The 14,741-nt window shown below is 38.7% G+C and overlaps 1 protein-coding gene across 2 annotated transcripts in view; it reads right to left on the bottom strand.

The window, feature by feature from the left end:
• The window catches only part of LRRC49 (leucine rich repeat containing 49), a 45,923-nt gene that overhangs the window by 24,748 nt on the left and 6,434 nt on the right, over window positions 1–14,741 (bottom strand). Inside the window, exons 8-9 of one of the 2 annotated variants that reach the window (XM_067003965.1) lie at window positions 7,368–7,511; window positions 5,319–5,380 (exon numbers count right to left, since the gene is read on the bottom strand). In XM_067003965.1, coding sequence (XP_066860066.1) covers window positions 5,319–5,380; window positions 7,368–7,511 — 206 coding nt within the window. Of the gene's footprint in view, window positions 1–5,318; window positions 5,381–5,483; window positions 5,641–7,367; window positions 7,512–14,741 lie in introns of those variants that run through there. The other variant, XM_048060305.2, reaches the window with a different exon arrangement.

Genomic DNA, 14,741 nt, shown 5'->3' with positions numbered 1-14,741 from the left:
CTTCCTAACATCCAACCTAAAACTCCCCTGTCGCAACTTTAGCCCATTCCCCCTCGTCCTGTCACTAGGCACGTGGGAGAACAGACCAACCCCCACCTCTCTACAGCCTCCTTTCAGGTAACTGTAGAGAGCGATGAGGTCGCCCCTGAGCCTCCTCTTCTCCAGGCTGAACAAGCCCAGCTCCCTCAGCCGCTCCTCGTAAGACTTGTTCTCCAGACCCCTCACCAGCTTGGTCGCCCTTCTCTGGACTCGCTCGAGCACGTCCATGTCCTTCCTGTAGCGAGGGGCCCAAAACTGAACACAGTACTCGAGGTGCGGCCTCACCAGAGCCGAGTACAGGGGCACAATCACTTCCCTCGACCTGCTGGCCACACTGCTTCTTATACAGGCCAGGATGCCGTTGGCCTTCTTGGCCACCTGAGCACACTGCTGGCTCATATTCAGCCGACTATCCACCAATACTCCCAGGTCCTTCTCGGCCAGGCAGCTTTCCAGCCACTCATCTCCCAGCCTGTAGCTCTGCTTGGGGTTGTTGCAGCCCAGGTGCAGGACCCGGCACTTGGCCTTGTTGAACTTCATGCAGTTGACCTCAGCCCATCGGTCCAGCCTATCCAGATCCTCCTGCAGAGCCTTCCTGCCCTCGAGCAGATCGACACACGTACTTAGCTTGGTGTCATCTGCAAACTTACTGAGGGTGCACTGGACGCCCTCATCCAGATCATCGATAAAGATATTAAAGAGGACCGGCCCCAGTACCGAGCCCTGGGGGACTCCACTAGTGACCGGCCTCCAACCAGATTTGACTCCATTCACCACAACTCTCTGGCCCCGGCCATCCAGCCAGTTTCTAACCCAGCGAAGCGTACGCCAGTCCAAGCCACGAGCAGCCAGTTTCTCGAGGAGAATGTTGTGGGGAACGGTGTCAAAAGCCTTACTGAGGTCAAGGTAGACCACGTCCACAGCCTTTCCCTCATCCACCAAGCGCGTCACTTGGTCATAGAAGGAGATCAGGTTCGTCAAGCAGGACCTGCCTTTCATAAACCCATGCTGACTGGGCCTGATCGCCTGCTTGCCCTGCAAGTGCCGTGTGATGACCCTCAAGATAATCTGCTCCATGAGCTTCCCCGGCACTGAGGTCAAACTGACAGGCCTATAGTTCCCCGGGTCTGCCCTCCGGCCCTTCTTATAGATGGGCGTCACATTGGCTAGCCGCCAGTCAACCGGGACCTCCCCCGATAGCCAGGACTGCCGATAAATGATGGAAAGCGGCTCGGCCAGCTCCTCCGCCAGTTCTCGCAGTACCCTCGGGTGGATCCCATCCGGCCCCATCGACTTGCGCACATCCAAGCTCCGTAGCAGGTCGCCAACCATTTCCTCATGGATAGCGAAGGCCACATCCTGCTCCCCATCCCCTTCCACCAGCTCAGGGCACTGGGACACATACCCATTCTCCCAGCCCCATATTAGAATGTGGCTTGGACTCCTGGACTAAGCAGCAGGGTATTCTGCTGTATGCTGGTGTGTGTTCAACCTCCCCAGCGTGTGTGTTCATGGCTACACATTTAGTAGGCATAAGTAGTATGGAAACACTGGCCTTCTGGTAGAGCCTGCTTACTGAGGAAGACATGCTCTGTACGTTTACATCAATGACTTCTTTAAACCATGTTCTGCAAAGTGGAAAAGCTCTGGAGAAGGAAGGCAACACACTCACTGCAGTCTGGTAGAACTCTCAGAGGAAACTGCACGTTCAAAAAACATTTAAAGAGAAACTGGACTGTCCCATGTTTCTAATCACTAAGCTACTGATGAAAACAGACATCACCACAGTTAACCTTTCTTTCCTGTATTGCTTTCATTCACATGTATAACAATGTATTTAGAAATTTTCATTCCACTGAGGAAAATATTTTTTTCTTGTTTTGATTAGACTAAGAACATTCCTTCTCCCAGGTTTCCAATTCAGTAACCGATTGAAGAAAAACAATTACATGTCCTTTGAGCTGGCACCTAACTTTTTCCATATGGCTACAAAGCCTTCTTTACTAAATTTAAAAAAAAAAAACAACAGAACACTGACCTGGAGAGCTGTGTGACAGTGAAAACATGTTTTGTTTCTAAGATTTCAAAAAACAGTCTTTTCTAGCTTCACATTAAGAAATGTGAGCAGTAACAACTCTTTCTGAATCTCGGTGGCACACCTTCCCTGAAGCAAACAGTTTCTGTATTCTCTTCCCAGTACCGCAGGAGAAATTCAAAGGGTTTTCTCTCTTCTTTATAACCAGTTCTAGAGATACATATTATCAGCAGACAAAGTATGAAAGCCTTGCATTGTAACAACTAAATTCTTCTGTGATGAAGACAGAAATGGGACGGCTTTTGTTTCAGATTTGATTCAACTTCTGCAGCATTTTGTCTGGACAACGAGTCTTACAAGGAGCGGCTGAGGGAGCTGGGGTTGTTCAGCCTGGAGAAGAGGAGGCTCAGGGGCGACCTTATCGCTCTCTACAGGTACCTGAAAGGAGGCTGTAGCGAGGTGGGGCTTGGTCTGTTCTCCCACGTGCCTGGTGACAGGATGAGGGGGAATGGGCTAAAGTTGCGCCAGGGGAGGTTTAGGTTGGATGTTAGGAAGAACTTCTTTACTGAAAGGGTTGTTAGGCATTGGGATGGGCTGCCCAGGGAGGTAGTTGAGTCACCCTCCCTAGAGGTCTTTAAAAGACATTTAGATGTAGAGCTTAGTGATATGGTTTAGTGGAGGACTTGTTAGTGTTAGGTCAGAGGTTGGACTAGGTGATCTTGGAGGTCTCTTCCAACCTAGATGGTTCTAGGATTACTTTACTAACACATCTATTCTTAACTAAAAGCTCAGCAGCAATCTGAGGCCTCCTCTGAAGCAGGATGGGGGAAAAAGTGACAAAACCCATGACAGACTCATGTCTTAAATACTGAAAATTTTAAGAAGGCATTTTTGAATCTTTTATTGCAATTTTAATTCATGTCAGTATGTACTGATGTAAGACTCAAGAATTCTTCCTACCAAAAACAGGAAGCAGTAAACCTTTATATGAGAGCATTACCTCAAGAATGCTACTTTTAATATTTTAATGAACCACTAATATAAACATATACAGGTTTTGGCAATGTACTCTGCTACATGTTTCAATTTGCAGATTTTCTCTACACACGAATGTAGAGATCAGAATATCTGTAACTAATTGATTGTCTAAAAGAAAGATAAAAATATAAAAATAAAAAACAGAAATATATTTTATATAAATATAAAAAATAATTTTAAAATTACCATGTGGCCCATAGTAAATGCATGTGAGTGAGTAAAAAAAATACCCTAAACCATTTTAAAAGTGGTGCAGTAAGGGTCAGACATAGCACAGCCATTCACTAGTATTATGGTTGCACGTAACACCTTCAGTCAGTTCAAAGAGTTTATCAAGCCAAGTATCAGACACATATGGGTCAAGAACGTACTTCCATGTTTAAACATTTACCTGTTAGGAGACATATCTACTACATAACTCAAATTGAGGGAGCAATAAGATTTTTTGGTTTTTCCAACTGCTGAATTTGATGGAATGTCATTTCTACAAAAACATAAGCCAAATCTAGTCATTTTTTTTATTATTATTATTTTTGTTAATAATGACTGGCAAATAAGTTAAACTGATCCATTCACCTAGCTACTTACACGTGTATGTAGATTTTATAACAATGTCTTCATTGGACATTAAGATTTTTATACCTATTCTAATTACAAATTAAAACCAAATTAGATATTTGCACAAGTGTTTGAGTTAAGTATTTCTACCTTACCTGAAAGCTAAGACTAGATCTATCAACAGTTTAATTGAAGCCCCAATGAATAAATGATAGGATACTAGCAAGTTACTGATTACATGAATTTTAAGAAATCTACTTTAAAAATGAACAAAAAGAGCAAAACGTTTTTCCTTCCTTGAATACTGCAAAAATATCAATGTGAGAAAGCTACACAAATTAAACCAAGTATATGAAAACATACAGAAGTTCCACTGACTGCAGTGATGCTCCCAGATGGCAAAGGAGCCAACTACTGCAGTCCCCTCGTTGTTCTTGCCAGGCTAAGACATATTTATTTATTTATTTTGGAAAAACAACAGAAACAAAAGGCATGTTCCAAACCCGGAAATTATATAAGTGAAGCAAAATACCAACCCCTTTTCTTTATTATGGCAATTTCAAACATGAAATAAAAAGTGTAGCAGGTGAATTAAGGGAAGAGTATATTAGCCATTTCTGCAGTTTGTCTCCAGTTTTTTTGAATGCTTAATACCCGTGAGCATTCAGGGAGATCCACTGCATTGGTACTTTAATAGTCTAAGGAACATAGACAAGTAGGTTGGAACTGTCTGCAAAATACATAATGCAGGTCAGCTTAAAATATTCAAATAGCTATTATAATTAAAGCTCACATTAAGTCTAACATTTTACAGAGAAAATAGGTACCACAAGAACATTATTTTCAGTAATTAGAATGCCAGGCATCTTTCCTGATCTCAGATTAAATTATTTGATTCTAAGCAGCAAAGAAGGATGGGAATGATTAAAGAATAAAGGTAAACACATGATAAACTGAAGATGATGTAGGCATATTTGCTTTGATTTTATTATTTTAATATTGGCACCAGTAGAAATGCTGACTTCAAAAAAAACCACACAAATATAAACATTGTAGACTAACTTTCTTATTTATACCAAAATGTACTTAGCTATTAGAAATAATAGAAACCCTGCATTGAAAGTTGAGCTGTTCTGTTTCTGCCTTCTGGTTTGAAAAGTAAACAGACAGGAATATACCTTTCACACTTGATTAATATATGTACAAGTAAAATACAAGCATGATATAATCTTATCATCACAAGCAGAATCTGATCCAGCCATTTGTGTAACTCCATAAATACAGTGATTTTATGATAAATGTAATATGCCTTGTGCGATACCGTGCCTTCTGCTTTATCAGAAATTTAGTTGAACAGTAAAACAACATATTAAAAAAGCTATTTTTAATTTTCAGCATCATCAGAAAGAATACAGTCATTTTTAAATTAAAAATGCAAGTTTTGTGGTAGAATCCCCATAGCGCCACATTTAAATGCAAAGGGTTAAAAGAATTTATGCTTAAAGCAGAAAATACATAACGGCTTGATTATGCTATCTGATATGTTTAAAAACAGCATCCGCATTCATAGCGTTTAAATTTTAATGAAATACAGCTATAAGAGGATACTCCAATTTACTGATAGGAAACAAACTGCTCTTCTCCTTACCTAGATATATTGTTGAAGCTGAGGAACAGACGCTGGAGACGGGGCAAAGTATCCACATCTTTCTAGAAGGAGAGACAGAGGCATAAATTCAGCAGCTGAAGGATAACATCTTTTGAACCTTTCTACTTTGCCTGATGAAATACTTTCATTTCTATATACTATAACCTTGCTGCAACATTGATTTCTGTTGAAGAGGCAGATCCATTTCTCCCTAATGCAGACTGCAAGGGAGTGTTTCAGTGCAGATATATACCCTGCAGAACAAGCTGCATCACTTGCAAAGCAAATGATGTTAAAGGAAAGAGGATGAGGCTGCTGCTGGTTTCTGAACAGGCTTTTGGGAAAGCCGCCAAGGTGCTGTCTCAGCATTTAACTGCAGGATAAATACACTTTAAAAAAGTGGCCATGTTGTAGTAAGGCTTCTGAAGTGCAATACTGCAGTGCAATCGGCACTACCTAACAACAGCAGCTGCTCTGGCAGAGAATGATCTGAAGGACTGTCACATTTGCAATTGAATTTTTTAAGAAGAAACAGGGTTTCAGAATGAGTAACTGAATTTAATGTATGCCACAACCGAACTTAGTAGAAAACCTTGAAATACCTCAAGATATTAGTAAGATGAAACTTAAAAGTAGCATCGTAATTTATTTTTGAAATAAAAACCCCTAACAGCCAGACAGCACAGTTTGTAGCAATCCATGCAAATTCAAACTGTGCACCGAACCCTTCGGTTTTAAATGTGCGTCTCCTTATCCTACTAAGGAGTATGCTCCAGCTTGCAACTAGTGGACATAAAACCATTACTTAGGGCACAAGGGAGTGGCATAGGGCTCACTCACTACCTTGATTTTAGCCACAAATAAAATCTACAGCCCTCCCTTCAACTTGTGACATGTCTACATCGCATTCCATCCAATTAAAAAGAAAACAAAACAAAAGTGAAACAGAAACAGCCACCCACAAACCACAACACACAACCAAAACACCATTCTATTACAATTTATCCTGGGTAACAAACAATTTTATATTATACACAAAAGAAGGTACATCCCTGAGCAGAACATCTTCTGAAACACTGTCTCCAGCCAGGAATGAATAAAACACTGAGATATAAGAACAGAGTCCAAGCCTGTAACTCACTAATTTCACTGTCATGGAGAGCTAACTCTGCATTTATGAGAGAGGAGGTAAGGAGAAAGCATGAGCTACACATGAGAGAGGGTGAGAAGGCAGCAGCTACAAGCAAGGAAGAGAATCTCAGTAATGTAAATGGTGTGGGAGGGAGGTACAGTGGTTGAGTTAGAAATTAGCAGAAATTTCTTGTTTTGCAAGTGTAAAAAAAATAAGTTTAATATATGGCAAGTAGCAAAAATTTGAGGAAGTGATAGCTCAGCAGCAATAGAAGACCAAGTACTTAAACAATTGAGGGCCTGAAAAAATGCACCTAGTTAAATAATGTGGTAAGTCTACTTAAAAAGTGCTTGTTGAAATAATCGAATTGCCATACCTGAACTATACATCATAAAATGCTGAATGACAAACTTTATCCTTTAAAGCATAATGGATTTTATAATGCTAACTTGGAGCTTTACTTGGAAAATTTTACTTCAGTATTTTCTCTGCTTTTGACCCAGAAATATACATAAAGAGATGAAGTTTAAGATGGTCTGACTGCTTAGCTGAGCTACAGAAATTATGAGAAGAGGGTATGTTTCTGGGGGCAAACATGTATGGAAGAAGAGTCTCTAAATGTTTATGTTAGAACCACAAAGCATCCAAATCTTTTGCCCTGGGGGAATATCATGAGCTACCAAGATTTCTACCAATACAAGCCATCAAATTTACACAAAATAACACAAGAACAACATATTTTCACCTTCATGATGTAAAATTGAGTACTAAGGAAAAAATAACAATCAAAAGAGTGGGAAAATGCAAGATTTGAAAAATCTGAAATGCTGATATGTTTTTAACAAGTTCTAGTAATAGTGCACTCCTGTAAGGGATGAAAGAAGGGAGGAAAGAAGATGAGAGGTTTTGTTCCTTACTATGGCAGAGACTTGATTATGACGAAGGTTGAGCTCTGTGAGAGAATCCAGTCCATTAAGATTTTCTACAATGGACAGTAGGTTTCTGGCAAGGTTTAATACTCGCAATTCACTCAAATGGTTGATGTTTTCCATTTTAGTAATCTGTGAAAGAAGTATAATTATAAACATGCATACTGTGTATTATATAGATATAAAACGGATATAAGTAGTGCGTACATTTTTTAAACATATACAGACAAAACCAAGCAACTTAATAATGTGCTTAAGTATTTTTCTAAACCTTGATAATAAATTGTTGAAAACAAGCTACAGTCTGCTGGAGATTGAGTACTAGTATTCACAACAGTAATATCTTTCTAACCATACAGCACTGCTGTACTCAGCAAAACATATTCAAAAAAAAATTAGACAAGAAAGCAGCAGCATCCTTCTTTCAGATACACGGCATGTTTGTCTGACAGTCCCCAACAGTTTTTGCCAACTCATGGCTTCAAACAAAGTGACTAAACTACAAAGAACAAGCAGCTGGCCCTACATTTGTTTTTATTCTTGACAATTTATTTTGAAGATACAGGTGCCATCGAAGAAGAGAAAAAACACATCAAATAACAGTGGCTACTACCCTTTACTTTTAATTTTGGCTTCTGGAGATGCAACTGTGTTTTACAAAAACATTAATTATTGCTCTGTTTATACAAGCTGACTTTTTTTTTCTTCCCTGCTGCTTGTATTTCTCAGAGTAATCAACTCAGTCATCTCTATCCAGATATTTATCTCTCAGAGTCATCTGGGATCTGTTGTCCTGAACCTATCCATTCATTTACGGAGGACTTGCATACAGTAATGTATCATGGAGATGATAAACCATTGCCACTGCACAGGAGGATACTCATATCATCTTATTGTAACCCACATTATAAGGCAGGAAGAAGGCAGCAGGTTTCCTGTGGAAAATACTCTGTGTGGCAGTGCATCTAAGGGTAGAGTACATAAAGCTACCAACGGTGGTGAATTTCCTTTTAATTACAAGGATCAGCTGCTCTATCTGCAGGACCACCATAAGCTCCCTTCAGCAACACCCTGTACTCAGGCACGCTATTCCTCTGCAAAGCTGCCAACAGCTATTAGATGCAGGCAAGCAAGAGAGAGCCTGGTGGCATACACCTTCCCAGTGATAATGGGCCTTCTGATGATACGGACCACCACAACTCTGCCATGCCAGTTTCCTGAAAATGCGTAGCTCCTGGAATGGGAGGACAGCTAATGCAACTGTTATGTAACAGTTTCCAAACACAATGTTGCTAACAATTTTCATACATATGTGTGTGCATATATATACACACACACATACACGTGTATGACTTCAATATGCTGCTATATAAAGTATTACCGCAATTTTTCCCATAACAAGTATGGGAAAGTAGATAGGAAAAACAATTAAATAACAGTAAATCACTTTTTGATTGAACTGCTAATTAAACTATTAGGCATTATTTGTGTATATTACATGCAGAAAATAAAAATGAGCAGAATACAAAAATATTAAACCTAAAGGAACAAAAGACACTATTGTCTAGAACAATATATTCAGTATGAAAGACTTGTAAAAGCAAAGCCAAGAGCAGATGGTTAGCATGAAGAGCACAGACCTCTGCAGATGTCTGTTTAGCTAGAATTGCAGCATGTCACTATGCAGAATATTAATCTTGGCATTTTGCTGCTATTACAAAGAATGATTTCATCAACAATTTATAGAGATACTGTTAATCACTTTGTTCAGTTTTAAGACTAACTCTGTTGGGTTTTCTCTATTTTCAATCACGCACGTGTGCATGAAAATACACCCAGTGTCATTACACTGTATGTATTAGGTAGCAAGCATTATCACCTCTTTTTAGAGGTGATTATTATTAAATATTTGTTTTTACCAAAAAGCAATTTTCATATATTTTAAATAGTTTTCTATTAATTATGACTGAGGACTATTATTAGCCATTTTAGTTGCTTTTTCAAATATGTAAACTTCAAAGACTTGTAAACATTGAACACTATTCTGTTTTCTTGTTTGTTCTCATTTGCTTGTATGCTTGAATACTTAGCTATGAAATGCATTCATTTCAGAAGACATTGTTATGCAGCACATAATCACTCATCAATAACTGCACAAGTTTCATCTTTTAATGTGTATTTTTTGGGATTATTCAAAGCAAGCCCATTTCTGGGGAAAAAAATCAAGTTGCCTTTTTCCCCTCCCCTTTTTCCTTAACTTATATCCTTGAACTTTTGGCAATGAAAATAATTAAAAAAGAAAAACAAATTACTGATTTTTTTTTTTTAAGTATTAAAGAACAAATTTCATTCTAGATACAGTTAGTCAAGTTCTGACTTCCTTAGAACTTAGAAAATTTTAATCAAAGTAATTTAACGGAAGACAGCGTAAAGTCCTTTGTAAATCTACCTAAAATAAAGGTTTTAAAAGCATTTATATGGAACGCATACCATTCATACTATTCACCGTGACAGAAATGATCATCAACCACCAGTGTTCTTTCCAAAGACTATTCATAGTGCTCAGAAACACAGTATTTAGAAATTAAATGTTTATTTAGAAATTACATAGTAGTAGTAGTGTCTTCAGCATACCATGCATACAACTGTGTGCAGGCTCTGAATCACACACATGTACATGAACATCATGAATACTATAGAGTTCATATTAGTGTGTTGATGATCAAAGAAATGGAGTATCCGTACAGAAATTTAAGAAGACGTTAAGATACTGCATCTTAGAAGTTTTTACCAGGCAGTATAAAAATTAATAGCCTTACTAAATAATGTAAGAAAGCTGACAAAGAACAATAATATGACAGAGGAATTCATATTTTGTCCTTTTTGTAAGGCATAGAGACAGTAAATGCAATGTTTCATTACACGCTACCCTGATTTTAATTTTTTTAGAACCTTATTTCAGATATTTATTATATGAAAGGATTTTCTTAAAGAAGCAATGCCTTTAAAGACTTGATTTGAGAAATAAGTCACACAAGGTAAAGCATTAAGCATTGTGGAATGCTTCATCTCAGTGTTTTAAAGCACATCCAGTTCTCATGGAATTTCTCACTTGGCAGCAGGACAGCCTCGAAGTTCAGACCAAACCTATTAGCCAAAATATCCTGCACACAAATAAATCAAAGTATTTTCCAAGACATTTTCCTCTTTCTGCTTCTCCTCACCTCTAATCTCTTGAATACACTGCAGGCTTAGAAGCTTAATCTGCATTCCATCTATGGGATTGACTTAATATCCAAAAAGAGGGAGAAGTGGACTAAGAATAAACCAAAAATCTGGCTTCCCTCTTAACTGTTACTACTCCATAAATATCAACAAGGAATCTTGTCTAGATAGACCCTAACACCTCCTGAAGAGCCTGTCTCTCCCCCATTGTCTATAGAAAAAAGCTGCTGCTATTAGAATCACTGACTATGTTAATTTACATCTCAAATACACTGTATGCAAGCAACATTCAGCTAATACTCTAATGTGATGAAGACTGCTCAGCAGATACTATCCCCTTAACAGAACTGTCTTTAGTTCAAAAAAAAAAAAAAAAAAAGATGTGTCCCCATCTTCTGTTAACTAACACACCTCAAAAGGCAAAAACCCAGTCAAGGTAGAGCAACTATATACATTAATACATAGACAAAAACGCTGTAAAATAGACTACTATTCTAGTACCTATATAAATATGACCCTCAGAGGACAACGGTGTAAAAATAAAAGACAAATCAACAAACTTGAAGAAAACTCCACCATGTTACTTCTCAAAAAATAAATCACAAATACTTGTTCTAAAAAATGATTCATGAAGAACCTTTACTCTCCAGCAGTAACATAACAGAAGAATAGAAGCAATCAGAGCATACTGCACAGGAAATGCTCTGAAGGCCAACAGATCTGCTGCCTAGTTCCATCCAATGTGTGGGATTTATGAACATCAAAACCACAAAAACACTTCTATCCTAACCCCAAACACTGAATGCCTTTCAATGAGGACAGTAATGGGATGTTGATTCAATGCACTACAGCTTAGTTCCACAGCAGTTTTCATTCATACAACAGAGAGGCTTTTTGTGGCTTTACAGGGAATATTTTTACAATACGTAATTATTTGTAACTTTACTAGCATCCTCAAAAGAGTTCCTCTTCTTTATTTTCTTTTTTTCCTTCTTCCATTTCCCCTATCACTACAAAGGGAAAACAGAAAACAAAGATAGCGAATTCAGTCTGAACTAACACTAGCCACAGAATCAGAGAAATCAGCTGAGGTCAGAAGCGACCTCCGGTGCCAGCCTGCCCAACGCAAGGACCAGCACAGCAGGATGTGCAGGACCACGTCCAGTCAGGTTTAGGCTGCCTTCACAGATGGAGATTCCACAAACTGTCTGGGCAACCTTCTCCTGTGTTTGGCCCCGACAGAAATATTTTTCTTAAAGTTTGAGCAAATTTCCTGTCCTTCAGTTTGTGACCAATGACTCGTCCTTTTGCTGGACACCACCGAGATAAGTCTGGCTCCGCCTTGTTCACCCCCTCCCAGCAGGTATTTATACACATGGCCACAGAACTCCCTGAGCCTCCTCTTCTCCAGGCACAGCAATCTCAGCTCTCTCAGCCTCTCCTCAGATGCTCCAGTTGCCTCAACAGATTTGCAACTCTTTGCTAGACCTGCTCCATCAAGCGCACGTCTGTCTTGCACTGGGGAGCCCAGCAGCTCGGAGGTGCCTCACCAGCACCATGCAGAAAGGAAGGATCAGGATCACCTCCCTCAGCCCGCTGCCAATACTCTTCCGAACTAGGCCCATGGTGCTGGTGGTCCCCTGGGTTCCCTACTACAGGGCTGCTTTTCAGCTTGTGACCCGCCAGCCTGTACTGGTGTAGGGGTTTATGACTCCCCAAGTGCAGGACTTCGCATTTCCCTTTCTTGAATTTCAAGGGACTTCTCTCAGCCCATTTCTCTAGCTTGTCAAGATCCCACTGAATGGTGGCACAATCATCGCCTGTATAAAGCTCTCCTTCCAGGTTTGTATCATCTTCAAATTTGCACTCTGTGCCACCCCTCCCATGTCATCAAGGAAGGTGTTAAAAATCCTGGCCCAGTATCAACCTCTAGAGTTTACTACATCTCACTGTCCGTCAATCTAGCCCAAAATATCATCATTTTGTCTGTCAAGATGTGATGGGAGACACTGTCAAATGTCATCGTGCTGATCAGGTATGATCTCCCCTAGGTGAATCCATGCTGACTACTTCTGGTTACTTTCTTTCCCTTAGCACATTCTGGAAATGGTTTCCAGAACTACTTTTTCCATCCCTTTCCTAGGAATAGAGATGAGGCTGGCTCATTTCATAGCGTATAACATATCCCATTTATATTTCATCTCATTTTAGGCCAATTACAATCTACACAACAATATTCTCCTTGCATAGACAACATTCAGGAATAAGAACACATCCAAATTTTAGTTTATTGATAGCTTTCTTAAAAAAAACAAAAACTATTATTTCTTCCTGGAGAGTTCAGCATCAAAATCCCCTCCACACATTAACTGCAATGACAGTTCTTATAACACAACTGGCTTTGCATTCATTTAAAATTGTGTTTTTGTATTTCTGAAGAAATCAAAAATAAATGCAAAAACAACTATGCAAGGCTGAGCACTGCCTTCTGCAGTATGAATTTTACATTGCGGCCCAATGACATCACATAAAATCCTAAAAGTATTCCCAGCAATAAGCTACAGATGTATCACAAAGAAAACTTATCTCTTCTAGAAAATAACCTTAAACTTTTGTGCTTGATTGAGAATGTTTCCCATGCACACAACATTAAATAATTTCTCACATTTGTAAGAAACAGTTTGAATGTAAAATGAAGGCAAAAGTACCATAAAAATATCTGCAAACATAAGAAATAATGTTGCTGTCTTTTCAGTCATACTCTAAGTAATTCAAAGTTTGTTTCACAGTTAGAGAAAGTGCTAGAGTAACAGACACCGCAGCCCAGAGGAAATCCCATATTCACACAGCACATACACATATTCATACTATACCAGACACTTACTTACGCCAAGAAAGAATTATACTTTTCCATGGTTATGAGAAAAGAAGACACAAGTGATACACACTGCAGAAGCATCATTAGGTCTTCTACTTGGAATGAAGACCATTCTGATAAGGGAAAACTGCTGCCCATAACTGGCTCCAAATTGTAAAACTGATCAGACTTACATTTTTTGACCTTCCTGTGGGAACTGGGTACAGCGTAATGCCACAAGCAATTTAAGGAAACAGATTTATGAACAGCTTGTTAATATAACGCAAATCATATTTTCTATTATATTTCATTTTGACAGACAAGTGTGATACTCTGTTTCCACACTGTTGATTCTCATTACTCTCTCCTGAATTAAAGAAAAAAATTGTGTACATTGGCGAGAGGACATTATATCAACAGAACACTGACTGGAATCCACCATATTAACTACGTGTGAACACTTCATTTTTAATTCCACTGATCTGTTGTTTAAATGCAACATTCCGGAATACATCTTTTGATGTTCCCAAATACAATACTGCAGCTGAAGCAGGTTCAAGAAATTTGATATATAGAAATACAATGTAAGACAGAAGGCTGCCCTAATAAAAGGTCCTACAAATCTTAATAAAGTTAAACCACAGAGACCCTCTATTTGTTATTAAATAAATGAACAAAAAAAAAAATAAAACCAGACTTAAAAACAAGGCACTAGTATAGTTGAGCATTATGTCTCAAACTCATTTCTCTCTTCGTCACATGTTCAAAATGAGTTAATATGTATGGCAGACTAGTGTTTTACATTACAAATTGTTCAACTAGTAGGAAAATAGCATTAATAGAGTGTTAATATCAAAACTTGCATAACTAAACTGGAAAGGAACAGAAAAGATAACTAATTAATGGAAGAGAAGTTCCAAGTCTTCATTTAGAGACAATGCAACAATCAATGGGAACTTAAATTCTTCTATGACTTCTGGTTTACTTTAACTGCAACGTAACTATTTATGCTAGATGACTACTCCATAGGTGTGAGCGAGCGCTGCTATACTTAGCTTATGCAACATTTAAGAAAATGTAATTTTCCAGAAGTACAATGCGGAAAGTACAAGAGTTGATATCAAAAATCAAAGTAACATCATACCACCTTTTTGTAATTCACTGATTCCTGTGACCTCAAGAGCTGAAAAATTTGCTATTGGTTCCCTTTCAAAAAGCAATCGTTTGACAAAGGACACTGGAAATGCATTATGTCTACACAACTAACTTAAATAATCAAC

Source organism: Anser cygnoides, chromosome 11 (genome assembly GCF_040182565.1).
Source record: "Anser cygnoides isolate HZ-2024a breed goose chromosome 11, Taihu_goose_T2T_genome, whole genome shotgun sequence".
Lineage (NCBI taxonomy): Eukaryota > Metazoa > Chordata > Aves > Anseriformes > Anatidae > Anser > Anser cygnoides.
Note: the sequence above shows the minus strand (reverse complement) of the source record. Positions and strands in the feature narration are given on the sequence as shown.